General features: G+C 38.4%; 2 protein-coding genes across 4 annotated transcripts in view; both read right to left on the bottom strand.

The window, feature by feature from the left end:
- Positions 1–26,940, bottom strand: part of LOC311295941 (uncharacterized protein) — a 389,126-nt gene that overhangs the window by 1,384 nt on the left and 360,802 nt on the right. The window contains exon 65 of the mRNA XM_084417493.1: positions 310–483. Coding sequence (XP_084273619.1) covers positions 310–483 — 174 coding nt within the window. The remainder of the gene's footprint in view (positions 1–309; positions 484–26,940) is intronic.
- LOC311295944 (NACHT, LRR and PYD domains-containing protein 12-like) lies at positions 417–26,940 on the bottom strand. 3 transcript variants are annotated; one of them, XM_084417496.1, is made up of 17 exons: positions 26,823–26,913; positions 25,885–25,964; positions 25,204–25,308; positions 17,733–17,856; positions 17,163–17,267; positions 16,688–16,795; positions 16,408–16,492; positions 15,943–16,138; positions 14,011–15,838; positions 12,471–12,641; positions 8,523–8,696; positions 8,164–8,334; positions 6,239–6,412; positions 5,618–5,791; positions 4,462–4,635; positions 3,938–4,111; positions 481–1,589 (listed from the first exon to the last, which is right to left on the bottom strand). In XM_084417496.1, the coding sequence occupies exons 4-17, from the start codon at positions 17,789–17,791 to the stop codon at positions 1,406–1,408; spliced, it is 3,777 nt and encodes a 1,258-aa protein (XP_084273622.1). In that variant the 5' UTR covers positions 17,792–17,856; positions 25,204–25,308; positions 25,885–25,964; positions 26,823–26,913; the 3' UTR covers positions 481–1,405. The 3 variants fall into 3 exon arrangements, 1 of the variants encoding a protein (XP_084273622.1); XR_014628440.1 differs by lacking the exon at positions 3,938–4,111 and having other exon boundaries at positions 417–483; positions 4,462–4,585; XR_014628439.1 differs by lacking the exon at positions 481–1,589 and having other exon boundaries at positions 3,972–4,111; positions 4,462–4,585; positions 26,823–26,940.

Genomic DNA, 26,940 nt, shown 5'->3' with positions numbered 1-26,940 from the left:
ATTCACCCAGAGTTTGAAATTAACTTTTTAAGGCATGGTCATATTTACCATGAAAAATAAAAGCACAATCAATGTGTCAGGGGTAGAAGGTTCTGCAGGTACACATACATTCTGCAACTTATTAATGATATTTTTCAGCAAATATTATTCTCATTATCTCATTACTCTGATTTCATTACAGTAACTTATTTATAGTCACATCAATTCTCAAATTTTAGAAAAATTCAATGACAAATATTTAATCAAAATGCACATTTTAGTCAAAATGTTTTGCTCTCATTTTGATTCTTGTATGTGAAAGTTACTGACCTCAATCTCTCCAGTTTACAGTGTGAATCCTTCAGTATGTCACATAAGTTATTCACTCCTGTGTTTTCTATTTTATTTCCACTGAGGTACAGCTCTCTCAGATGTGATGGGTTTGATTTCAGAGCTGAAGTCAGGATGAGACACTGTTTCTCTGTAATACTGCATCCACACAGACTGAAGACAGAAAGAGAAATGCCATAAAGTCACTAATACACTACCAAACACCTGGAGACCTAATTGTATGACCATAAACAAGTGTGTAACTTTGGTTTGAGAAGTGGGGGGTGGGGGAGGCACAAAATGGGGGAAAATGTTTTCAATTTGAATCCCATTTCCTGCATTTACATACATTTAGGGACTATGTTGATACAAAATCCAGGAAATAATTTGATTATAATGATAAATTCTGCCCAAACAAATAGTAGGCTACTAAGGCTTCATCTAATAAGAAAAATATGTCTTACTTTCTTTAGGCGCCAATCGCCAAGGCTTTAGAAAATCATTTTATAAAGTCAAAAATGTTAGCCATTAATGTTTTGTGTGTAAATAAAATTTAAATAATGTGAGACTCAATTTTTACTGTAATGTAGAAACAACATAAAGACAGTATATTTTAAATAATTGCTTAATGGCATCTTTTTATGAAAATAAAATAAAAATAAAATATTTCCCCTCCAAATTTTAAACATTTATTAGGCTTCAAAAAATATAACAACTTTTAATTTAAGTGAACTTAAAACAAACCTCACATTAACCCATAATAAATGTCTTATTAACCAGTGCATTTCCTGTCTAACAGGTATGAAATATACAGAAACAAACAGTCCACACTGCAAAAATGATAAATTAAATATAGATTAATCCTTATTAAAGCTACAAGCGTTCTTTAGTCAAGAGCAGTCAGTAATTTTCTGTTTCCTTTATTCTTTGGTTAACTTTACTGACAGACAGGATTAGTGGCTGCTGTCACTTTAAGAGCTGCCGCTGCTGACAGGATCTCACGCATCTCCTTTTCTCACTACTCCTTACTGAAACACACACTGAATCATGAGCCCATAATAAACTTTAATCACACTGTAACTGCTGTACAGTATAATTATACTAACACTAGTTTTTCCAGGTTGAATTCTGGGTTCATCAGTAGATCACTGAGGTTTTTCACTCCAGAATCTCCTAGTTGATTCCCACTCAGCTCCAGCTCTCTCAGGTGTGATGGGTTTGATTTCAGAGCTGAAGTCACAGCAGAACAACCTTCATCTGTCATACTGCAGTATCTTAACCTACATGGATAGAAATGAAATAAATGTATTCTGTAAAGTTACAACATCTTAATAACAAACAAACGGAGAGATAGTTTATTTCACCAGATCACAAAACACATCACACATCACTAAGGTGAAGAATTTTCCACAAATATAATATGAACTCAAGCTATTTATAAGACATTGAGTATGAAGGCCCTGAGATACTCAGCATAAAAGTAATTTTCTGCTCGGGTGTAAAAGGAAGAAAAACAGCTGAAAAGCAGTATACTGTGTGGCGTTTTAGCTGAGCATTTAAATATGTGACTCCGGAACAGATTACAACTGTTGAAGTGATTTTAAAGGGGTCATGACATGAGAAATCAAATTTCCCTGATCTTTTAGTGTACTTTCACACGTGGTTCGATTGTGTTCAGATTATATTATTTGGGTCCGGACCGCGTGCATTTGCGGCGCAGCGTGTTGCTCACCTCACTTTTATATTTTTGTTTTTGAACCATTGGTTTTGTTTCCAAAGCTTCAGTACGTCTTGCGTCTATCTGCTGCGAATGTACTGCAAATGCTCTAAAGAATGCTGAATTAGATATACAGCTCTCTGTTGGCAGTGCGCCAGTTATGCTCATCAGGAAAGTGAGTGAAACACACACACAAAGACAACTTTTTATCAAATCATAAGTCATTAATAGTTCACTTCCGTGATTTAGCACGATTGTGTTCATATGAGCAGCGAACCGTACCGGAGTTCACATGAACTGTACCCCAGAACACCCTTTTTAAGCGGACTCGGGTACGGTTTGCGGGTGCGCACCCGAGTTTGGAAGACAGTGTTCACACCATCCAAACAAACCGAACTCTGTAACATCAATGAACCCCAGGTGCGTGCCAAAAGTGCTATTGTGAAAGCACCCTATAGAGGTCTTTGTACCATTAAAACGTCCTCCTCATTATAAAACAAAGATTTTTAATTAATCAAGCTCAAAAAACATCTCGTTTGGATGTTGGGGGAATTGTGACGTCACATGGGCAAATACATTTGCATATGGCTGCCTCCAAAACAAGACATCGATATCACCGCATCATAGTCCTCGCTCACTGCCGTTCAGACATTTGCCTAATCTGGATGTAAGCACCATGGGAACACCATGGCAGAGATGACGGAGGGAGGAGCCAGCGAGGAGGTTATGGAGGAAGGAGCCAGAGAGAGACCCAGAGGTGAGCCATCCTGACGAAGGCCCATGGCGGAACCGATGGAGGGCGGAGCCAGGGTAGGTTTAGGAATTCATATGGCAGTAGTGGAGCCAGGAGAGTTGAAGACCCAGGCCGAGCTGAGAAGATGAAGGGACCGGGCAACACTGTAGGACCAGGAGCCCAAGGCGGAGCTGCTGTCACAAGTGGCCCTGGTACAGCCAGGGTGCCAGAGGACAGAGGTGGGACTGAGGACCAGACAGAGCCGGAAGGAAGGAGAAGCCTGACGGAGCTAAAGGGGAGGAGGGACGAGGCACAGCCAAAGGCCCGGAAGTCCGTGTCATAGGCAGAGCGAGGACTGACCAATGCAGAACCTGGAGGGACCAAGGTAAGCCGTGGGAGCGAGGAGCCAAGGTGGAGCCAACTGTTCGACGGAATGAGGTAGAGTAACAGGCTCGGCAGCTCGAGGCTGAGTGGGACCATCAGTGACGAAGGAGACTTGAAAGTAGACAAAACCATCAGCAACGAAGGAGACATGGAGCTGGGTGGAACCAGTGGTGACATGAGATTTTGGGACCGGGGATCGGGCACAGCTCACCCTCAGTGGCGGGAGCATGGGAGTAACTCCACTCTATGCCATCATACTCCACTAGAATGCCCTCTTTGACAGATGTTGTTGCTGGCTCACACACTTGGTCAGACTCTCTGTAGGGCTATGGTGGGATGAAAATGCCCTCAGTATTATTAAGCTCAGGCACTGTCTTCGTGGCAGTCTTCTGGACAGCTGGTAAGTCCATGTTTACTTTCGCTTTTCTTTTTTTTCCGATGCCGGGTTCTCTCAAGAGTTTTAGCGCGTGTAGTATAATTCACAAGGAAAGACATGTGACGCAAGCAAATAGATCCAAGGAGACTTTAATGAACACGAAGAAACTCAGAAAACATATTACACTTCCACATAAGCGTTAATGACACCAAACAAAGAACAGACAGAACTCAGGGCTTAAATACACAGGGATGGTAATTAACGAAAAAAGAACCAGGTGCGTAACTCAATTGGAAACCATGGAAAGAAACCAGGAATGGGAAATCAGGTGGAACAGGGAAAACCAAAATAAAACAAAATGAAACTAAACAACCTGTTTAAATAAAACAAATAATGAAAGACTGTGAATGTTACTGACCTCAATCTCTCCTGTTTACAATGTGAATCCTTTAGTATGTCACAAAAGTGCTTTGCTCCTGTGTTTTCTATTTTATTTCCACTGAGGTCCAGCTCTCTCAGGTTTGATGGGTTTGATTTCAGAGCTGAAGTGAGGATGAGACACTGTTTCTCTGTAATAATGCATTCACACAGACTGAAGACAAAAAGGACAATGGCTCAGATCCATGTTACGTACATGCAAGTTATCATGATTAAATGCCATACAGTACACTAATACAGCACCACACACCTGGAAACTTAATTATATGATAATAAACCAACAAAGAAGAATAACTAAGATTTAAGGATACTAGTTACAACCCATGTCAGAAGCCATCTTCACTCAAAAAAAGTTTGTGCACTATCAATGTATCTTCAGATGTTAAAATGCAAGAAAGTGCTGTGCTATAAATTATGCAACTTGGGCCTTGTTGTCTTAAAATATATAACTATACAGTGAACTTTAACCACACTATAACTGTTGTACAGTGTAATATTACTAACTCTAGTATTTCCAGCCTGCACTGTGAATTCATCAGTAGATCACATATGTTTTCAACTCCAGAGTCTCCAAGTTTATTCCCACTCAGGTTCAGTTCTCTCAGGTGTGATGGGTTTGATTTCAGAGCTGAAGTCAGAGCAGAACAACACTCATATGTCATATCACAGTATCTTAACCTACATTGGGAGAAATGAGACAAACACTTCATTATGTTTCATTCAAATATCATCTTTTTTGATGTACACTCCTGGGCAAAAACTATAGGCTAAGCCTCAAAATAGTTAAACACTAAGCTTTTAATGGCCTTAACCACAAATTATTGGTCAGGAAATTAGCAAAATTTAAGCAAATGTACTACTTAAATAAGCCATTGCTGTTTCAGAAAAAACCATCAAAGACAGAATGAAGTTTCTGGCAGAATATGGGAAGTGGTTCAGCGGATTTCTGTGGATTTATGAATCGCAATAGAACACGAGTTGCACGGTGAGGCTCTAGAGTGGTGTCTTCAAAGATCTGGTGAGAAATATAATAAGAAAAGCATCTCTACCACAGTGAAGCAAGCAGGAAGATGTGTCATTGTGTGGAAAGCCTTATTAGTTGCCGGTATAGGTGAGCTTCTTCACTGTGAAAAGTCAATTCATGTGTTAGAGTACAGGAGAATATTACAGAATGACTTGCTTCCCACAACTGAAAAGTTTTCCAAAGTTGATTTTTTTTCAACAAGACCCAAGTTCCTGCCCAAATAGCAAAGACAACCAAGAAGTGGTTTGAGAATAAGCCTATCAGGGTCATGTTTTGACCCGGTCAGAGTCCAGATTTAAACCCTATAGTGAACATTTGGTCTTAAATAAAACTCAAACCACCGGAGAGACATTTTTCAACTACTTATGAACTGTTTGGAGCCAACAACACTGAGTGGATCAACACTGACTCTTCTTCCTGTAAAAAGCTGTCTGCAAGTTGGCTTAAACAAAAACAAAGGGAAAGGCTATTCCAAGCTATGTTACTTTTTTACAGTATTTGCGTAATTTTTGCTAATTGCCTGACCAGTGATTTGAGATTAAAAAGGGTTACGACAATTATAAGAACACTAAATATTTGTGCCATTTCTGGCTTGGCCCATTTTTTTGCCCAGGAATGTAGTTGAATGTTCCTCACCTCAATCTCTCCAGTTTACAGTGTGAATCCTTCAGTGCATCACATAAGTGCTTCACTCTTGTGTTTTTTAGTTCATTCCCACTGAGGTCCAGCTCTCTCAGGTGTGATGGGTTTAAACGCAGAGCTGAACTCAGGAGGTAACAGTGTTTCTCTTTAATACTGCATCCACACAAACTGAAGACAGAAAGAGAAAGGACAGTGGCTCAGATCTATGATGACCACCATACTGATGAGCTACAGGCATATATATAAGGGATAATGTACATCCAGCCAATTGTTATTGCAAAATAAACCCTGACAGGGTGATCAGGAGCCTGACACATTAAATATTTTTAAACTATTTATTTGATGTCACTTTTATTTATTGTAGCAGCAGATGCAAATCTCACACAATTTCTGCAGACCTGCATGTACTATTACAACATCGTATCAATTATTTTTAAATTAAACAATTAATTTCTAGTTAAAGACACTTCATATAATAAAGTGTGACCAATGAGGAAATACCAGAATGTGCAGTGCTATACATTAAGTATCTTGGGCCCTGTTGTATTTAAATAAATAACTAAACAGTAAACTTTAAATTGCAATGTAACTGTTGTACAGTATAATGTAACTAACTCTAGTTTCTCCAGATTGCATTGTGGGTTCATCAGTAGATCACAGATGTTTTTCAGTCCAGAGTCTCCTAGTTTATTCCCGCTCAGGTCCAGCTCTCTCAGGTGTGATGGGTTTGATTTCAGAGCTGAAGTCACAGCAGAACAACCTTCATCTGTCATTTCACAATATCTTAACCTACATTGGGAGAAATTAGTAAAACAAACTCTTCATTCTGTTAAGTTATAGGATCTTCAAAACAAACATACAAACAGACATAAAACAAGATTATCTTTTTTTTAACCAGATAACAAAATACATCACTAATGTGAAGAATTTTCCACAAATTGAATGTGAACTCTTTACAACAGATTGAGTATAAAGGCTGCAAAATATTGAGCATAAAAGTCGTTCTTTGCTCAGGTGTCAAGTCAAGTCAAGTGTATTTGTATAGCGCTTTTCACAATACAGATTGTATCAAAGCAGCTTCACAGTATTAAATTAAACTAATACAACAAGGTTTGTTTCTAATGGAATTTATTGATTGATAAAATTAAAATTAAATATCCCCAAAATATCCCCAACTGAGCAAGCCAAAGGCAACAAAAAGAAGTGTGAAAAGAAGTTCAAAACAGCTGAGCATAGGGTTGGGTATCGTTTGGTTTTTTTTTCAATACCGGTGCCAAATCGATACTTTTAAAATGGTACCGGTGCCTGAACCGATACTTAAAAAAAAAAGAGAGCCTCAAAACGATGGTGAATAAAGAACTTTTTTTTCTTTAAAAATATATTTTTCTTGAGTAAATATTTAATATAAAATACATAACAAATTCACAATAAAACCTAAGCCACCTAACCCAAGTACAATAATTTAACACTAAATAACACTGCAGTAGCCTACTAATAACAGCAAAGTAGTCTGTATTCTTGGTATGCTTCAAACCAGCTTTAAATTTCAGCAATTCTTTTCACATTTTTTGCCTTCTCTGGCCAAATACGACACCTCTCCAGACTTATTGCATGTCCTGCACAATGTGAGCGTTATTTTAGAACGTAAGAAGAACGCTGTCATGTTTACAACTGTGGCAATGAACGTTCATCAGGATCAACTGAAGGCTGTATTTTCAAAAGTATGTGTGGTTCGTGGCTCTATTGTTGCAGTAAACTTGCACAAAGTTCTTGAATGAATAATATATCGGTCTGTTATTGTATCCTCGACTTTACATTTTCACAATAAACATGATGCGGAACAAATAACAAACTGTGATTGGTTGTGTTATGTCAGTCAGTCCTTGACTGATATTTTAATTCTTAAATGCATGTAAGTGAATGTTTTTTGTCATTTAAGAAACTTTTATAATGATCATGATTCATGTTAGTTGATCTATAACGCACAATGGGCGCTATTACGCACTGCAGCAAATGTGCGAATGCAGATTTGAATTTAGAAGTTGATAATCATGCAATCTGTACATTAAGCACACCAGTGTGAACGATCGTACGCTTCAAAGGGTTAACTAGCAATCACATGCGGTGATGATGTTTCTTACGTCCGGTTCGGAGAACCAGAGGGCAAATATTTCAACCAACAGCTGAGGCATTAAAGTGGCACCGAAATCAGCGTTTTGATTCAGTCCGTTTACATACCGGTTACTTAGTTACCGGTTCCATATCGGTGCCCGGTTTCGGCACCCAAAACTCGGTTCATGGATATTTGTATAGCAGCGGTATACTGATGCAAATATTCAGATGCCTCCCACACCACTGGTTAGTTTAAGTATTCACTTTACATTAATAATAGGTTTTTCCGTGTCAATGTCTCTCTTGGTTTGCTCACTGGGATAAATGTGTTTACGTCTGTTGTTCTCAGCCACATTGTCATCAAGTGAAAACACAACCAATTTCCCTAAAATCTAAGAAAGTTCCGGGGAATGATGTGAAATACTCACGTCAGTGTGTTGAGTTTACAGTGTTTATCTTGCAGTAGAGCAGCGAGCTTCTTCATATTTGAGTCTCCTAGTTCACGTTCACTCAGATTCAGCTCTCTTAGGAGTAACGGGTTTTTACCCACAATTCCTCTAACATACTGACAGGCTTCATCTGCAGCAGGACCCAAAAACCTGCAGAAGGGAAGAAGCAGCAGGATTCGATTCAGTTCTCAAATAAACTTATTGTAATAAAGGGGAAATCAATTGTGAAATGGGTTATCTTGAATTTACTTTGATGTAACATTGTATTAGTGAAATAATGTTTCTATAAATAATTTGCCTGCATTTCATTTATTTTGTATAATTACATCATGTCTCACCTCAGTGTCCTCAGTTGACAGTTTGGACCCTGCAGTAAATCATTGAGCTCCTTCACTCCTGATTGTCCAGGATCATTTCCTGTGAGATCCAGCTCTATCAGGTGTGAAGGGTTTGATCTCAGAGCTGAAGCCAGAGTTTTATAACCTTCTTCTCTGATACTGCAGTTTGAGAGTCTATAGCAATGCAAATGTAACATTCAGCTGATTAGTTTTTCTAGGAATCCCCTGAACATTGTAAATCCTTAAAGTGGATTGTATTTTATACCTTGTACAAATGAATTGAAAGTTATTTGCAAATCAAAACTGACAAATGAATAGGGAGGCAAAAAAAAAGGCCAGAGAACTTTAATCTCTTTAACTTTTAACTCACCCAAGAATCTCCAGTTTACAGTCAATTTCAAGGTTAATCTTCGAAAACTATACAGGAGTGAAAGTCTTTGATCTGAATAAACGATCCAAGATGGCGCCGCGGATGGCTGCCTCGGTGTTGAGCTCTCCAGTTGTTACACTGTTTTTGTTAGTTTGTCCTGTTTTATGTTTGTCATTCGCTATCAGTTATACCAGGGACGAACTGCTGAACATTCGGCAGTGCACACCAACTGATCACCAACCAGTTTTTGATTCTTCTGGCGTTTTGCGGAACATTGTCGTCGGTTGTGCCGCTGCACTGTGGAAACAGTATAAGACGCGCAGGCGTGGGAAGCGAGCCGGCACACTCGTTAAGCTCAGGCAGCGCGGATTCAGAACGGCGCTGCCTAGCATCCATCTGGCGAATGTCCGCTCTCTCCCTAACAAAATGGACGAACTACTTCTGCTCTCACGCAAAAACAAGGACTTTACCAACTCTGCTGCTCTGTGTTTCACGGAAACCTGGCTGAACGAAGCCATTCCGGACAGCGCGTTACATCTACCGGACTTTCAGCTGTTCAGAGCGGATCGCGATATGGAGTCAACGGGGAAAACGCGCGGTGGTGGGACATGCTTTTACATCAACAGAAGGTGGTGTACTGATGTAACTGTGTTAAGGAAGATGTGCTGTCCTGATGTGGAAGTGCTTTTCATTAACTGTAAGCCGTTCTACTCGCCGCGGGAGTTTTCCTCGCTCGTTCTCATCAGTGTTTACATTCCACCGCAAGCACACGTGAGTACGGCGCTGCAACAGCTGGCTGATCTGATCACAGAAACAGAACAACAACACCCGGACTCTGTTCTTATCATTCTCGGAGACTTTAATCAGGCAAAACTCACACGTGAACTGCCTAAATTCAAACAGCACATTACATGCCCCACCAGAGACAATAATATTTTGGACCATTGCTACACCACAACAAAGGATGCATATCGCTCCGTCGCCAGAGCAGCTCTAGGACTTTCCGATCACTGCCTGGTTCATCTTCTACCAACTTACAGGCAAAAACTTAAAACTGCTAAGCCAGTAATAAGGACTGTAAAGAGATGGACCAACGACACAGAGCAGGTCTTACAAGCCTGTTTTGAATGCACTGACTGGAGTGTTTTTGAAGCTGCTGCCAGCGATCTGGACGAGCTCACAGAGACTGTAACATCATACATCAGTTTCTGTGAGGATTTATGCATCCCTACCAGGACTTACTTATCATTCAACAATGATAAACCATGGTTCACACCAAAACTCAGACAGCTTCGTCAGGTCAAAGAAGATGCCTACAGGAGTGGGGATAGGATCTTGTATAATCAGGCCAGGAACACATTGACAAAGGAGATTGAAGTGGCTAAGAAGAGCTATGCCAAAAAGCTGGAAAACCAGTTTTCCTCCAACGACCCTGCATCAGTGTGGAAAGGCCTGAAAGACATTACCAACTACAAGACACCATCCCCCAGCATCGACAGCAATAAGCATCTTGCGAACGAGCTGAATGTCTTTTACTGTAGATTTGAGACCCCCGATCAGACACCCCATACCCGCCCTGACCATCTCTCTACACAGCCATCAACACCTCCAGACATCCCCCTCCCCTCCCCCCCTGCACTTCAGATCAGTGAGGATAATGTGCGTCAGATCTTCAGGAAACAGAAGAGAAGGAAAGCACCAGGCCCAGACGGTGTTTCACCAGCCTGTCTGAAAACCTGCGCTGACCAGCTGGCCTCTATCTTCTCACTGATCTTCAACAGATCACTGGAGCAGTCCAAAGTCCCTTTCTGCTTTAAACGCTCCACCATCATCCCAATCCCGAAGAAACCAAAGATCACAGGACTCAATGACTACAGACCTGTTGCCTTAACATCTGTGGCCATGAAGTCATTCGAAAGACTGGTGTTAGCATATCTGAAGGACATCACTGGACCCTTGCTGGACCCCCTGCAGTTTGCCTACAGAGCAAACCGGTCTGTGGATGATGTGGTCAATATGGGACTGCATTACACCCTACAACATCTGGACAAACCAGGGACCTATGCAAGGATTCTGTTCGTGGACTTTAGTTCTGCCTTCAACACCATCGTCCCATCACTGCTCCAGACCAAACTGACCCAGCTCTCTGTCCCTAGCTCCATCTGTCAATGGATCACCAGCTTTCTGACAGACAGACAACAGCTAGTCAGAATGGGCAAAATCACGTCCGACAGCCGCACCATCAGCACCGGTGCTCCACAGGGATGTGTTCTCTCACCACTGCTCTTCTCCCTGTACACAAGTGACTGCACCTCTAAAGACACCTCTGTCAAGCTCCTGAAGTTTGCGGACGACACTACTGTTATCGGACTCATCCGGAACGGTGACGAGTCTGCGTACAGACAGGAGGTGGAGCAGCTGGCTCTTTGGTGCAGTTATAACAACCTGGAGCTGAACACGCTCAAAACAGTGGAGATGATCGTGGACTTCAGGAGAAACCCCCCTGCACTCCCTTCACTCACCATCATGGACAGCACTGTGACTGCAGTAGAGTCATTCAGGTTCCTGGGCACCACCATCTCTCAGGATCTGAAGTGGGACACTCACATAGACTCTATTGTGAAGAAAGCCCAACAGAGACTGTACTTCCTGCGTCAGCTGAGGAAATTCAACCTGCCACAGGAGCTGCTAGTACAGTTCTACTCAGCTGTCATCCAGTCCATCCTCTGCACTTCCATAACCGTCTGGTTCGGCTCTGCTACCAAAACCGACCTCCGTAGACTACAGCGGATAGTTCGGACTGCTGAGCGAATCACTGGCACTACCCTTCCCACACTCAAAGTACTGCACTCATCCAGAGTGAGTAAAAGGGCTCGCAAAATCACTCTGGACCCGTCACACCCAGCACACTTTCTGTTTGAACTGTTACCGTCTGGTCGACGCTACAGAGCACCGAGCACAAAAACAACCAGACACAGGAAAAGTTTCTTTCCCCAGGCCATCTACCTCATGAACACTTAAATGTTCCGCTACTGTGGAACAAACATGTGCAATACTTCCCTCAGACATTTCATTATAGCACCTTATAACTTTATATATATTTATAATTTATAATCTTTTTATTTTTATTTTATTTTTATTTTTTCCATTTTTTATTTATACCTATGTTACTTGTCTTGTCACTTTATATTGTATGTGTACTGGAAGCTACTGTCACCAAGACAAATTCCTCGTATGCGCAAGCATACTTGGCAATAAAGCTCTTTCTGATTCTGATTCTGATTCAAAATGTGCAAATCCTCAGTAGAGATCACGTTCCAGGGAGGTTGTGGTCTCTTGGATTTGGAACGACTAATTTGGAACGAAGTAATTGATAAACAGAATTTTTAATTTTGGGTGAACTATCCCTTTAAGCATTTTTCATACTGCCCATATGAAGGAAAAATCAAAAATTCATAATTTGTCAATTGAATGTCCATTCAAAAAATGCAATCCCATATATAAATGTTCTAAATCATATCTAAAAGAAATCACACTTTCAGTATTGCTTGAGCTCATTTTTTGTCTGTCACACTTACCTCAGTATCTCCAATTTACACTTTATATTCTTCAGACCAGTGCAGAGCAGCTTCACTCCGGAATCCTGCAGATTATTATTGTTCATGTTCAGCTCTTTCAGATTGGTATCTGATCCGAGAACTGTAGCCAGAGCTGAACAGCTTTTGTCAGTTAAATTACAATCATTTAGTCTACAAAGAAAAAAAAATTACATAACAGAATTATATTTAATATAATACATTTGCTAAATACAAATATTAAGTATAATTTCCACCTATTAAAAAACTAGTATAGATAAAACTTGATAGATAAAACAAAACAGAATGTTTGAATAAAAAATATTATGGTTTGTAGCATTAATAACAATAAGTTATACAGTTGTGGTCAAAATTATTAGCACCCTTGGTAAATATAAACAAAAAAAAAGCCTGTAAAAATAAATATGCATTGTTAATCCTTTATTTTATAGACACACACACACACACACACACACTTAAGCCCCTTTCACACAGCGCATTGAACCCGGGAAATTGCCGGCAAATTGCCGGAACGCCTTCTGTGTGAACGCAAACATGACCCGGGTTTAATGCCGGGATCGATGCCGGGTTGGGGACCTAGTAACATTGCCGTGTTCAGTCCCGGAACGCGCGCTGTGTGAACAAAAACCGTAATAATGCCGTGTCGTAGTGATGACGCTGAAGCCGGGATCGTTCGCCAGCTGTGAAACGGTACGAAATGCGCAATTTTATGATCGAATCAGAGAAATAAATGCACAAGCGTGGTTTCGCAGCTCATAAGCAAACTGAAGACGCTGCTGAGGCATTACAAGTCACATCGATGTCACGTGTCTTTCCGGGACATACACGGGTTGTGTGTGAACGCGCTCTCTGATTCCGGAAAATCACTGGCAGTGTGAATGAACCAAAATCAAATGAACCCGGGTCAAATCCCGGGTCACTTTATCCGTGTATTTTCCGGAATCTCTGTGTGAAAGGGGCTATACACTATACTGTGTATATATATATATATATATTCTAGGGTTGCCAATAATTGTGGCCAAATTTATTTACTTCAATCAAAGTTTTTTTGTGATTTATTTGAACAAAATATCAAAAGGATAAACAATGCATATTTATTTTTACAAGCTTCTTTGTTCATATTTACCAAGGGTGCTAATAATGACCAATATTGACTTGAAAGTGCTAGCTTTATTGTGACTTGAGGTGTAGAATCTGGGGGTTAATAATTTGAGCATTGAGGTTTCGTAAGAGTGTCCTCTATAGCAAAAGTTAAAGAGAACTGCATTACTGCAGTCAAAATGATTATGGACCAATGTGTTGTATAATAACGTGAGTCTTCTTTCTCTGTTAACTTAAGTGCATGTTTTGCTGAAGAACAGAATTTTCTAGATAATACATTAATATAAATACAATCAAATAAGCATTATACTTTAATAATAGTTGACTGATAAAAAGATAAAGAAACAAATTATCATTGATCCGTGTAGGTAAACATGTCTACCAGATGAGTGCAAAAACGTGACTTTATTAAATGACTTACAGAGCTCTTTTGGAGGTTTTGATGACTGCAGATAGTCTAATGAGAAACTCATCTGATTTCTTGAATTTCTGAAGCTCAAACTCCTCGCGTTCTTCTTCTGATGTCAACAACACAAAGGCCAAAGCAGACCACTGGGCAGGTGAAAGATCACCAGATGAGAGACTTCCTTTGCTAAGGTGGGTCTGTATCTCTTTCACCAGACTTTGATCACTCAGTTCATTCAGACAGTAGAACAGATTGATGGATCTCTCTGGAGACAGATTATCTTCTAATTTCTGCTTGATGTACTGAACTATTTCTTTTTTGCTCTGGTCATTGTCTTCTTGCTGTGTCAACAGTCCTCGTAAGAGTCGCCGATTAGACTGGAGTGACAAACCGAGGAGGAAGCGAAGGAACAGGTCCAGGTGTCCATTGTCACTCTCGAGCGCCTTGTCCACTGCAGTCTTGAGCAAATCAATCATGGCTTCATTTTTGTTTTCCTCTTCTGCAGACTCTTGATCAAACACACTTTTCTTGTTGATGTCTAGAAACAGATGTGCATAAAGGCCTGCAATAAACTCTTGAATGCTCAAGTGAACAAAGCAGTATGTGGTACCAAGAGTGATCCCTGTTTCCTCCTTGAAGATCTCGGTACACATGCCTGAATACACTGATGCTTTAGAGACATCAATACCACAGTCTTCCAGGTCTGTGTCATAGAAGATCAGGTTGTTTCTTTCCAGCTCTTGAAATGCCAGTTTCCCCAGTGAAAGGATGGCGTCTTTATCCCAGGAAACATCTGGTGTGTATTCTCCATCATATTTTTGTCTGCTCTGCTGGATCTGAAAGCGGAGAAAGTGTGTGTACATTTGTGTCAGAGTCTTGGGAGTGTCTTCAGTATTTGATTCCTGCAGTGTTTTAGAGGAATCATCAGACTGATTGTTTTTTACATCATTTCTTTTTTCCTCCAAAATGTTCTGGAGAACAGTGGCTGAAATCCAGCAGAAGACTGGGATGTGGCACATGATAAAGAGACTCTTTGATTGTTTAACATGATCAAATATTTCACTGGCCAGATTCTTATCCTTGAATCTTCTTTTGAAGTACTCTTCCTTTTGTGCGTCATTGAATCCTCTTATCTCTGTCAGCAGGTCGATACAGTCAGGAGGAATCTTACTGGCAGCTGCTGGTCTGGTGGTGATCCAGATGAGAGCAGAAGGAAGCAGATTTCCCTTGATGAGGTTTGTCAGAAGAACATCCAGAGAGACTGGTGATGATACATCACGCCAAGTCTCATTGTCCTTAAAGTTTAGAGGAAGACGACATTCATCCAATCCATCAAGGATGAACAGGACTTTGAATTGATTCCTTCTTTTAAGGTTCAGTCCTTTTGTCTCTGGGAAAAATGTAGATATAAGATCCATCAAACTTTGTGTTTCTTTCTCCTTTAAGTTCATCTCTCTGAATGGAAGAGGAAATAATAAGTTGATATCTTGATTTTCTTTTCCTTCAGCCCAATCCAGAACAAACTTTTGCACAGAGACAGATTTCCCGATGCCAGCAACTCCTTTTGTCAGTACAGTTCTGATCTCATTGTCTTGTTCAGGTGCTTCAAACAAATTTTTGCATTCAATCGGGATCTCTTGTGGTTCATGACGCCTGGAAAAGGACTCAATCTGTCTGACCTCATGTTCAGTATTGACCTGTTCACTACAACCCTGAGTGATATAGAGATCTGTGTAGATGTTATTCAGAAGTGTGGAGTCACCAGGCTTTGCAATTCCTTCAAACACACATTGATACTTCTTCTTTAGGCTACATTTCAGTGGATGAATGAAGGCCAGCTCATCTGAACACCGGGATAAAATACAGATATTTTTATCCTAATTTTCTCTCAATTATAAGTGACACAATTATAAGTGATAATCTGACAGATGGTCATGAGTCTCTTACCTTCTAGAGTATCAGCAGCTTCATCTTGCTTCATCTCTCTCAGGTAGTGTAGTGTGAGATCAAGAGCTGCTTCTTTAATACTGCATCTGTTCTCATTAAACTCCTTCACAAAGCATTGTGTGTTCTCCTTTTGTAATATTTTCTTGAACTTTACAAGCTCATTCTTCAGAAACTTGATTATTTTGCTCTCAAGATCCTACAAACAAAGCAAGAAAAAATATATACAGAACAACAAAATGTAACCAAATCGTCCACCAATATTTGGTCAAAACTATTTATTTAGTAACTAACAATTAGACAAAAATATTAATTAGCTTTCATTTTTGACAAATACAAAATGTCATCCCTATTTTTTGGCTAAGGAATTAGAAAGTAAATTGTATTGAGTATTTTTGAGAGGGTACTTTGTTCAATAACGTTTGTTATGTTAAAAAATATAAAACAAAGGAACATGTGTTTTCCTACCTGGAAGATCCACAGGAGATCACCTTTGAAATCCTTGTTGTTCCTCTGAGTCTGGAAATCTGATTCTAATGTTTCATATTGAAGCCTGTTAGCGAATAAAATAAATAAAAATACTGCATTTCCAGGAAAAATATTACCAAAATCTCAGTAAATATTTGAGCAAAGACAAAAAAATACTCTGGTAAATATTTAACTATACACCTTTATGATAATTATTGTAACACAGAACTTTTAACTTCTAACACAGTCTGTGACCAAAAATAAGAAACACATGAAATACCTTTTGGTTGGTGATGGTGTTTCCTCACTGAAGTTTGGTAGGATACCATCTTTTGACCACTCACTCTTCATAGACACAGAGCTGGACACATGTGAGCCAGAGCTTTCACTAATAACACAAAGAACAGAGAGAAAAAACACTTCAGTACAGGAGATACTTCAGTCTCATTGGAAGAGGGACGTTTAATGTAACAAATGGTAATTAAATACAGTATAGTTGTGTATTTGTCCCTCTCATGACTGGATAGATGGATTTATTCATGTTTGGTTGCTTGATCTTTTTGGTAAATGTATGTGCCCTAGTGGCTTTCTGTGTAATTGTGTTACGGGAAATAAGCTCCAGACTAAGTTAATAAAGAGGAAATCAGACTAGCGGACATTGTGTTCTGTGAATTATTGTTGTAATTAGTTAAGTTTCATCACATAGACCATTGTAGAGAAAGTATAACTCAATAATGTAAAACATATAAAAATACCTTTTGATAGATGTCTTTTTCTCACTGAAGTTCGGTTGGCCACCATCCTTTGACCGGTCACTCTTCACAGACACAGAGCTGGACACATGCGAGCCTGATCTTACACTAATGACACAAAGAGAAACTTTACTACAGATGTTCATCTGTGTTTGATAACGGCACAAACTCTCTCTAGTCCTTCACAGAAACATACGCATCACCCCATCGCTCATTCTTTTCACAGACGGAATACCGATGAGGCATTTGCACAATCATTACTGTACACTTAGTATTTAAAATGAATTTTAAAAATCAATGTACCTATAACAATACTTTAGTACTGCAATATAACACTACCGCTGAAGGAGAGACTGTACATTTGATTTAGACTGTAAATATTGATTTTCCCTTTCAAATTTGAGATGTTTATCATCTACTGGCCGACAGGTGGCCACAAAATATGTCTTTTATTAGGAAGTTCTGAAGTTCTGCAAAGTATTTGCAAATATAAAACAATGCTTTGTTCTTCACATGAAGAATCTGAAACTTCAGTACTTTAAAACGATTGTGTAAAAAACTATGCAGTCTTACTTCTGTTTCTCTGAGAGACTCATCTTAGAGAGAGAGTCCTTTCCTCGCTCCTCTGTCATACTGCAGCTAAACTGCCAATTGAAACAGAGATGGCTTGTGGAAACAATCAGTTGTTCAGTTTGACCTGGAGATGACAATATATGTTCCTGAGATTAATAACATGGCAGTTATTCAAGAAAATAATGAAGAATGTTAAGTTCGCAACAACAAACACTATAACATAAAGTGAGTCATGGCTCTAAATGTATTAGGGAATAGACATTTAGACTGTGTTATAAACATTGAGTGGGAAAAATTAACCCAGTTTGTTACATTCTCTATTGCAGTTTAGTCTAATTTTACAATCATATTTAATGTTTTATTAATTGTTGATTCTTTTTGTCATTTGATTCACAATATATTTAATCATTTTCAAATGCTCCTCAATTCGTGTGTAATTCGTTCAGTGTTTTTTTTTTTTTTTATATATTGAAAGTAGAAACATTTAAAATGTCTCATTTTTCATTTTTTTCTAAAAAGAAAAGAAAAAAAAGAAAAACAAGAATTAAACTTGATTTTTCATCCAGGCATGGAAAATGCAATACCAAACAGGACCACATGTGAGATGCCAACAGACCACTATACCAGCTGGCAGCTGCCTTAACCTTTATACAGATCCATTAAGAATTATTAACACAGCAAAATACAAATTAAATATAAAACATTTTGAATATGGCGATCTGAAGGTGGCTCGAGATCATCAGTGAACAGTTCCTCTGTCAGAATCAGTGTTTGTGTCTGTGCTTTGAGTGACGTCTGATGTCCATATGTACATAAACACAACTGACCCTCGCAAACACCTAAAAAACTCTCACCAGACATGCCACCATACTGAAATGTGCTCGTGGAAAAAGCTATCAGAGCACTGAGAGCGCACGCATAACCGGTCCTAGTCCTACTCAACCTTGTGCGAGTGGAATTCGAACCGGAGTCTCCGGGATGGGAACTGGGTGCGCTAAAACAAGGCTCATTAAATACCACTATGAAGTTTACACGTGACGCACAGCCTACATTAGACAAACACGGCTTGTTTCACAGTGGCTCATTTGAAGCGATAGAGAACATTGCCCATTTCAGACAGGATTTGAGGGCGCTGATTGGCTACATTTTATGTCATTAAGTGTTCACAGCAATTGGCTAGACTTCTACATAAACCCGCCTTCTGTGGGCGATTTCTCTGTCGCCCCAGAGCTGAACTTAAAATCATCAATTTAAATTATAGTAATATTAATTACGGTATTATTATTATTGTTTTGTGTTTCTGGCCCTAGCGCCCTCTATTGACCAGCCGCCACTGAGCGTTGGTCAGCTAAACCAAACAGGCCAAAGAGGTGGAGTAATGGGCAATGTCTGGGTGAAGATTCAAGATTCATTCATATTTCTGAAATAAACACCTCTAATAGCCTAACCTATTTCCCTGACACAGTTAGCCATAAGTGAATTTATGTCTACAAAGCCCTGTCTAGCTTTGCCCCAGTACGGTTCATTTGGCTGGTTGTTTGTTGAGAAAAAGATGAACTGTAGGCCTAGTCGCAATAACCACATTAAGAATCCGTACAGCTATTCTGCTGCGTGACACTAAGGAACAACTGATGATGGCACGGTTTGATCTTCACTGACTAATCATAGGAAAGGGGCGTTTCGTTCCCGCTCACAATATTCAAATGCCTTAAGTACTCAAGTATAAGGCTGAGTACTCAGTACTTAAGTGTTGAAGTCAATATAATGACACTTTGTTGACTCTATGAATGTCTCCAGATTTTTTGTTGTTGTTGGAAGAACCCTTACAGTGGGTATTTGGACGACACAAAACTCTTTATTCATTTTTCTACCCCTAAACAAAAAATAAAATTAAAGCTTAGTTCATGTTTTTCATTTTTTGAACGAAAGTAGAAAAAAAAATGCATTTTCTCCTTTTTTACTTACAATATTAAATAAAAAAAACAACTGAATGAATGATATACAGATTCAATCCTAAAATAACTGATTGAGTAAAAGTAATCTGATTTATAATTGTCATACAGAATAGCTAATATATACTTATCATAACTACAATGTGATCTTAAATATTTAATTTTAATAACACATTTTTGTTAAGTTATTTGACAAAAAAAAAAAAGAATGTTACACTATCTACTGTCTAACTGTATATGTCTGGTTTAAAAATATTTTCGATTTCACATAACAAAAATAGCATATTGAAAAACATATTGAAGCATGTTAGCGAATAAAATAAATCAAAATAGCCTACTGCATTTCCAGGGAAAATATTACTAATATCTCCAGTAAATATTTTTTTGCAAAAACAAAAGAAAAACGCTGGTAAATATTTGAACTATATAGTTTTATGATAATAATGCATTGATACACTTTCTAACACAGTCTGTGACCAAAAAAAAAAAAAAACACACAACACATGAAAAACCTTTGGTAAGTTTGGTTGGCCATCGTCTTTTGACGAGTCACTCTTCACCGACAAATGTATGCCCCCTTTTAAAGATAGAGAGGGTGTTCAATAAAGACATGGTCTTAAATATTTAATATCTTATTACGTTCTTTGACAAAAAAAAAAAATAAACGCTCACAAAAACAGATAGCTTACATGCAAGAATGTTCACATTATCTGCCTGTCTAACTTTAAATAGCTGGTTTAAAAATATTTTGGATTTCGCATAACAAAAAGAACAGCATAAACTGGAAGTGAAAATGTAGAAAACCCCACAGGAACATTTTTTTTTTCAATAACTTGTCGGTAAATTTCACTTTCGTGTTCATGAACATAGGCCTATAAATCTGTAAAATCACATAAATTATAAAATCCATTTTATTCCCCCAATTAACTCGAGAAAGTATCAAAACTTACTTGCAGTCTTGTCCACTAAAAAGTGAATTCGTAACTAAGTATATAAAACGTACTCGGTTACTTACGTAATCTCGGTTCTCTCTAGAGAGAGGAACGAGTACTGCGTAGAATACGCTAGGAGAAAATCCTTTTCCACGAGAATACTGAAGCCAAAAAATTATCCTTAATTTTGTATTAATGTAAAACGCGTTGCGGCAGCATACAGACATAGGCGAGGCAGCTCGCGCGCCTATTGGCTGGTCTGCTGGCAACTGCTTAAGCCTATCGAGCGAGACCTAGAGTGACGTCAGACCCAATGAGGGCGCTTCGCGCCCTCTGCGTCACGTCCCGCCGAGACGGGCGTGGCTTAGGTCTATAAATACCGCTCGCAGGCATTATATCTCTGGTTTTTCATAGTCGAAGCAACCAGAGCGCGTGCAGGCACGGCAGGATACGCAGTACTCGTTCCTCTCTCTAGAGAGAACCGAGGTTACGTAAGTAACCGAGTACGTTCTCTTACGAGAGATTCTCTCGTACTGCGTAGAATACGCTAGGGGAACCTACTGTAAAACGCCGTGCGTGCTGGGATCTGATACTATAGACTCAAGGGCGACAGCCCGGAGTTCATACAGTACATAATCACCCAGGGGACTCACAGGGAATCCTGGAAGAGAGGGGGGGTTTAGCCACTATCTTCCTTATAGCAGCATAGAGCAAGGATTGCAATACTCAATAGCTGCATAACTGACAGCGCCAGTTATGAGATTTTGGCCATACTAGACCGACAGTAGTCTGGCCTGTAGTGCGGGAACCTCTAGGTTGTAAAACCTTATAAATGTAGACGGAGAGGCCCAGCCTGCCGCCATACAAATATCTTGCAAGGCAATCCCACTTGACCAGGCCCACGAAAACAAAGGAACATGTGTTTTCCTACCTGGAAGATCCACAGGAGATCACCTTTGAAATCCTTGTTGTTCCTCTGAGTCTGGAAATCTGAATCTAATGACCCAGACTGAATGCTATTAATAAATAAAATAAAAATATATAAAATAAAATACAATACTGAATTTTCAGGCAAAATATAAGAGAAATCACATTATAACCAAGAGAAAAAGAAAGCATCAGCTCTTTAAGTTATTGTTAAAGGGTAGGATCTGGGTACCTAATTTTTGCTTCAGAAGGCCTTTATTAACCCCCCGGAGCCATGTGGAGTTCTTTTATGATGGATGGATGCACTTTTTTGAGCTTTAAACTTATGGTTGCAATCCACTATACAATCTATTATAAAGCCTCGAAGTGTCAGGGTGTTTATTAATATAACTCCGATTGTATTCGTCTGAAAGAAGGAAGTCATATACACCTAGGATAACTTGAGGGTGATAAATCAAGGGGTAATTATCATTTTAAAGTGAACTACTCCTTTAAGTTCAATTTTAAGCATTTTTTTTTTCATTTTGAGCTTTATTTTATGAACAGATTAAATTGTTATTTTTTTATTCACATATAAACATCGATCAACGGACATATATAGAGCACATAAAATACAGTCAACTGCAGCTCAGCCTTACATGCTTGACGCACAAGAACAAACCTCACTGGTCCTCCTCACACATAAAGAACACATGTTTGAACCTCCGTTTACCATATTTGATGTGCTCTATGTATGTGCATTGATTAATGTTTATATGTCAATAAAATCCTAAATTAAATCTGTTCATCACATAAAGCAATCGTGTTTCTTCAGAAGACTTTGATTAAACCGCTCAAAATGTTTTAATGTACTTTAAAACTTCAAGGTTTTGATTGCATGGACATTCAGTGGAAGGACAGAAATTATGAGAGACTATTAAAAAATATCTTTCTTTGTGTTCCGAAGATTTTGAATGACGAATGATGACAATTTTCACTTTTGGCTGAGCTATACTTTTAAATAAAAACTAGGTCTTATTGTAATATTTTCTGTCCTATGAGCAAAGAACACCAGGCCAAGTGTTTAAAGCCCGATACTTCCTGCCGCGGCGGCCGGCGGCCCGCCGTCTCAAAGTTGCAAGTGCGAATTTTCCGCTCACGGGCACCAGGGGGGTGCGAAACGACCACCATTCAACCCGAAATAAGTAATATAACCATTCCAATGACTCCGAAGCTGTTCAGTTAAGGTAAAAAAGTTACTTAGTTCACCTTTAATAGTAAATACTGTATTGACCACAGGTATTTTAACCTGTTGTGCAGCAGTTCAGGACACCAGAATGAAATGGGTAATATAAAAACTCACTTCAAAAATATAACTCACTCCCCAAAAACACAAATTCATGCTTTTAGCATTACCATTAACGGAGAGATAGTTGAAAGGGTAGAGTATATCAAATATTAAAAGTATATCGAGTCCCAAAATGTGCATGCATCTAAATTTGGAATCGTAAAATCACACCAAACAACTGCGCATTTATTCAGTTGCGGCGCCTTCATCTAGGCTACATTGCAGCACGGCGTATATTCACATCAAATTTTAACGCAGAGGAACGGGACACTGCAGTTCACAAAAGTTCATTATTTGCATGTGCTTTAAAGCCTTGCCGGTTAAACATGTCATTCGCTGCTGATGCGCTGTTCAAACATGCGCTTTACTGAGCGCGTACACTCGACGCGCACATGCACTAAAAGCCTGTTACTGGACTAAGTTATCTTTTGAGTCTTATATTGCGCTAATACTGTCAAATACAGACATTGTTTACATAAACAAAGTTGGTTATGTCTAAAGTGAAAGCAAACAGAGAAAATTAATTAAAATCTGCTTGTCATATGACGCGTCGCGTGCAGTTCTTAAAGAGACAGTAGCCCTAATAATAAACATGCTGCCGCTTGTCCTTAATTACTTTCTCATACTGTTAAATTCACCTATAGCTGAAAAAATAAAGCAGTTTATTTCATTTGTATATTAAGTTGTGTATGTGTAATATGTATCTCTGTTCTTAATTTTTAATAACAAAGAAAATAATGACAAAGATTTTTATCTTCGCCACTTTGGCCTAAATGTCTGCCATTCTTTTTTATTTTAGATTTTGTTACCTATAAGGCTTTGTTTTTAAAATAGGGAAATTAGTTTGGCTGTAATGCTCAGTCACTTGCAAAATAGTAAAACCAACATGAAAAAAAGAATCGTGATAAAATCGTGATTTTCCTGAAAAAAAAAATCGTGATATGATATTATTGCCATATCGCCCACCCCAGGTGTAAAAAAGTGCCTAGATGTTCTTAGATGCTAAAAATGTGTTATTATTGATCATTATATCACACTACAATTAAACATAATGAAACATTCATTTGAACTGAAATTATTTTATTAGCTTAGCTAATATAATTTATTATCTTTTTCTAGAGGTTGCAGGATGAGTAAATCATGGGTTTAATATCATTTTTGGCCGAACTATCCCTTTAAGACACTTGACTGTTCAACCTCGTTGTCTTCTTCTTTTGTATCACAGTATAATTGAGCCAGTCCTTTTTTTTCATATGCTAACAGTTACCAACAAGAACAAATTCTTAAAGATAACTTATTAAGCAAGTACAATTATTGGTATCCCTAGCCCTAATTTTTCGGATAGTGTCTCTACATTGACGTTGGGAAAGGCACAAAACAATGTAAACGACGCAGACCACCCACTCTATAAATATTTAATACCCCTGCCTTCTGGCCATAGGTATAGGTTACCGATGTGTAGAAAGGAAAGGTATAGTAAGAGTTTTGTTCTATACGAGCTCTAAATTCAAAGGAAATCGGCTATTGATGCGTCACTTATGCTCTCTATGTTGTTGTTTTTTTGTGATGTCAGCGACTATTTTTGATTGTATTGTGGTATGTTGATAATTTAACGTTATGTGTGTTTGTGTTATGTACACATCTACAGTGGAAACAAATTTCCGCTCGAGGACAAATAAAAATATCTATCTATATCTATATATCTAAATAGTTTCAGTGTTTAGATCTTTTCTGTTGATGTTCCCTTTAGGTTTTTAAATCACTGCTCTTTGCATATCCTCTTTGTGAGAATAAGTACAGTTAAACATCTTATTAAAAATCTAAAATGAATACTCTGATAAATATTTGAACTTTAATGTTTCATGATAAATGTTCACCAAAATATGTTCTAACACATTCTATGTGTGACCAAAAATAAGAAACACATGAAGTACCCTTTGGTAAACATTTAAGCCATTTTAAACGTAAATTTGGTAAACATATCTTTCACTAATGACACAAAGAGAAGAGAGGAAAAAACACTTTACTAAAGGAGATTCTTCAGTCTCTTTTGAAGAGCTATGGTGTAACTGAATGCAGTTTATAGCCATACATTTGTCCTTCTCATGGCAATAGACAGTTTGATTGCCTGGTGTCTTTCCATGGTGAATGTATGCCCTCTAGTGACTACCTGTTTAATAGTGTTAATGGAAAGAAGCTCTAAAGTTCATTAGAGAGAAGCAGCTTCCCAGAAAATCTTGTTCTGAGATTAATTGTTTTACTCAGTCAAGTTCTATCACATACACCACAGTGGAGAAATTAGCTAATGCACGGCTATATGAAGAATGACATACCTTTCGGTAGATGATGGTGTTTTCTCACTGAACCTTAGTGGTACATCTTTTGAATGGTCACTCTTCACAGACACAGAGCTGGACACATGTGAGCCTGATATTTCACTAATGACACAAAGAACAAAACATTTTACTACAGTAGATATTTAAGTCTCATTTGAAGACATTTAGTGTGGAAAATTGGGGTCAAATCCAAAAGACACTAACAGGCAATTTTTGCACAACTTTGCACCTTGCACAAATCATATCTTGTTACTTTTTGTTCTGCCACAATATAAATGGGCCCTTTGTCATCTGTGCAAGTAGAACAAGGACAAAAGACACAGTTATTTCCTGCATTCCTCTATTTATTTAACTCTAGTTTTTCCTGCCTACATTATTTCCGAGCGTAGGCTATATCTTTGCCTTCCCTAAACTCTTCTAAACTTAATTCATCTAAACTGAGTTTTAAGGTTTTTTGAGTTATAATCTCCCACATCACATACTTCAGTCTCACATGAAGAGATTTATCATCCAGATGGATATCATAGAATAAAAGTATGACCTAATATAATAAATACTCATTAAAACTGAGTGTGTACTTGAACTGTGTGCAGTAAATGAAAGGCTGAGAAAAAGAGAAAAACCTCAGTACATTATTTAGTTATTAACTTGGACATTGTCTATAAAGTGCAGTCTTACCTCTGTTTCTCTGAGAGACTCATCTCAGATGGAGAGTCTTGTCCTCGTTCCTGCAGCAGAGCAATGTCAGAAGAGATGACCTGGAGATCACAGTATGTTACTAAGATAAACTGAGATATGTTACAGTTATTCAAAAAGAAAAATGACCAATGTTGAGTTAGCCGAATATATTGTATCACAGTTTTGCTTTCATCTCCTCACAACACATGACTCTAGCCATAAGTACATTACAATGGAGGAAATAAATATTATAAACACTACCTGTAGCCTAGCCTATGTGTTAGCCTACATATTGTATCAGTTTACATGATTTTCACTATATGTGCTCAACCTTTAATTACCTGGACAAATTATAGTTACTTTCATGTGTCATTTTTTTTTTTCTTTGCTTCAAGTTCACAATCTATTATATTATTTTTGAATGACCTTAAAATAATTGTTTATTGTGAATTATTATGGACATAGGCTATTCCTATAGAATGAATTAGCCTACTATATTTGTGAGCCAGATATTTTATTTAGCCCACAGCTTTATTTTGTTTCACGTTTCGTTGACAAAAACTAAATGCATCATTCACCGTAAACGCTGGTGGTTGGCCTACCTGTCTGTCTAGCCTAAATCTAGCCTAACGGTCTGATTTCAAGATACTTTTGATTTCGCATAATCACAAAATAACAGCCTAAGATGAAAAACAGAAATTTGAGGAAAGAAAAACATTTAGAAACGTGTTATTCATTTTCAGGAGCCTAACGCTTTTCAACAAGCTTCATGTCTGTGGCCGTTTAAAAGTTCGAACCCACTCTTAATCTGAACAAGAATAAAAATAGGCGTAGGCTAGCTACTCTAACTTCGAATTTAAATCACGATAGATCACATTCACACTGTTTCACCAAAGAACTGTAATCTGTAAACTGTATGAGAAAGTATTAAAACTTACGTCCAGTCTTGCGCACTGATAAGAGAAATTCGATGTATTTGAAACACTGCTTGTCTTTTCTGTTTGTCACGTGGTAAGATTCCAAAACAAGAAGCCCAGTCTGCCCTCTGATGGAGGT

Source organism: Rutilus rutilus (assembly GCF_951802725.1).
Source record: "Rutilus rutilus genome assembly, chromosome: 8".
Classification (NCBI taxonomy): domain Eukaryota; kingdom Metazoa; phylum Chordata; class Actinopteri; order Cypriniformes; family Leuciscidae; genus Rutilus; species Rutilus rutilus.
Note: the sequence above shows the minus strand (reverse complement) of the source record. Positions and strands in the feature narration are given on the sequence as shown.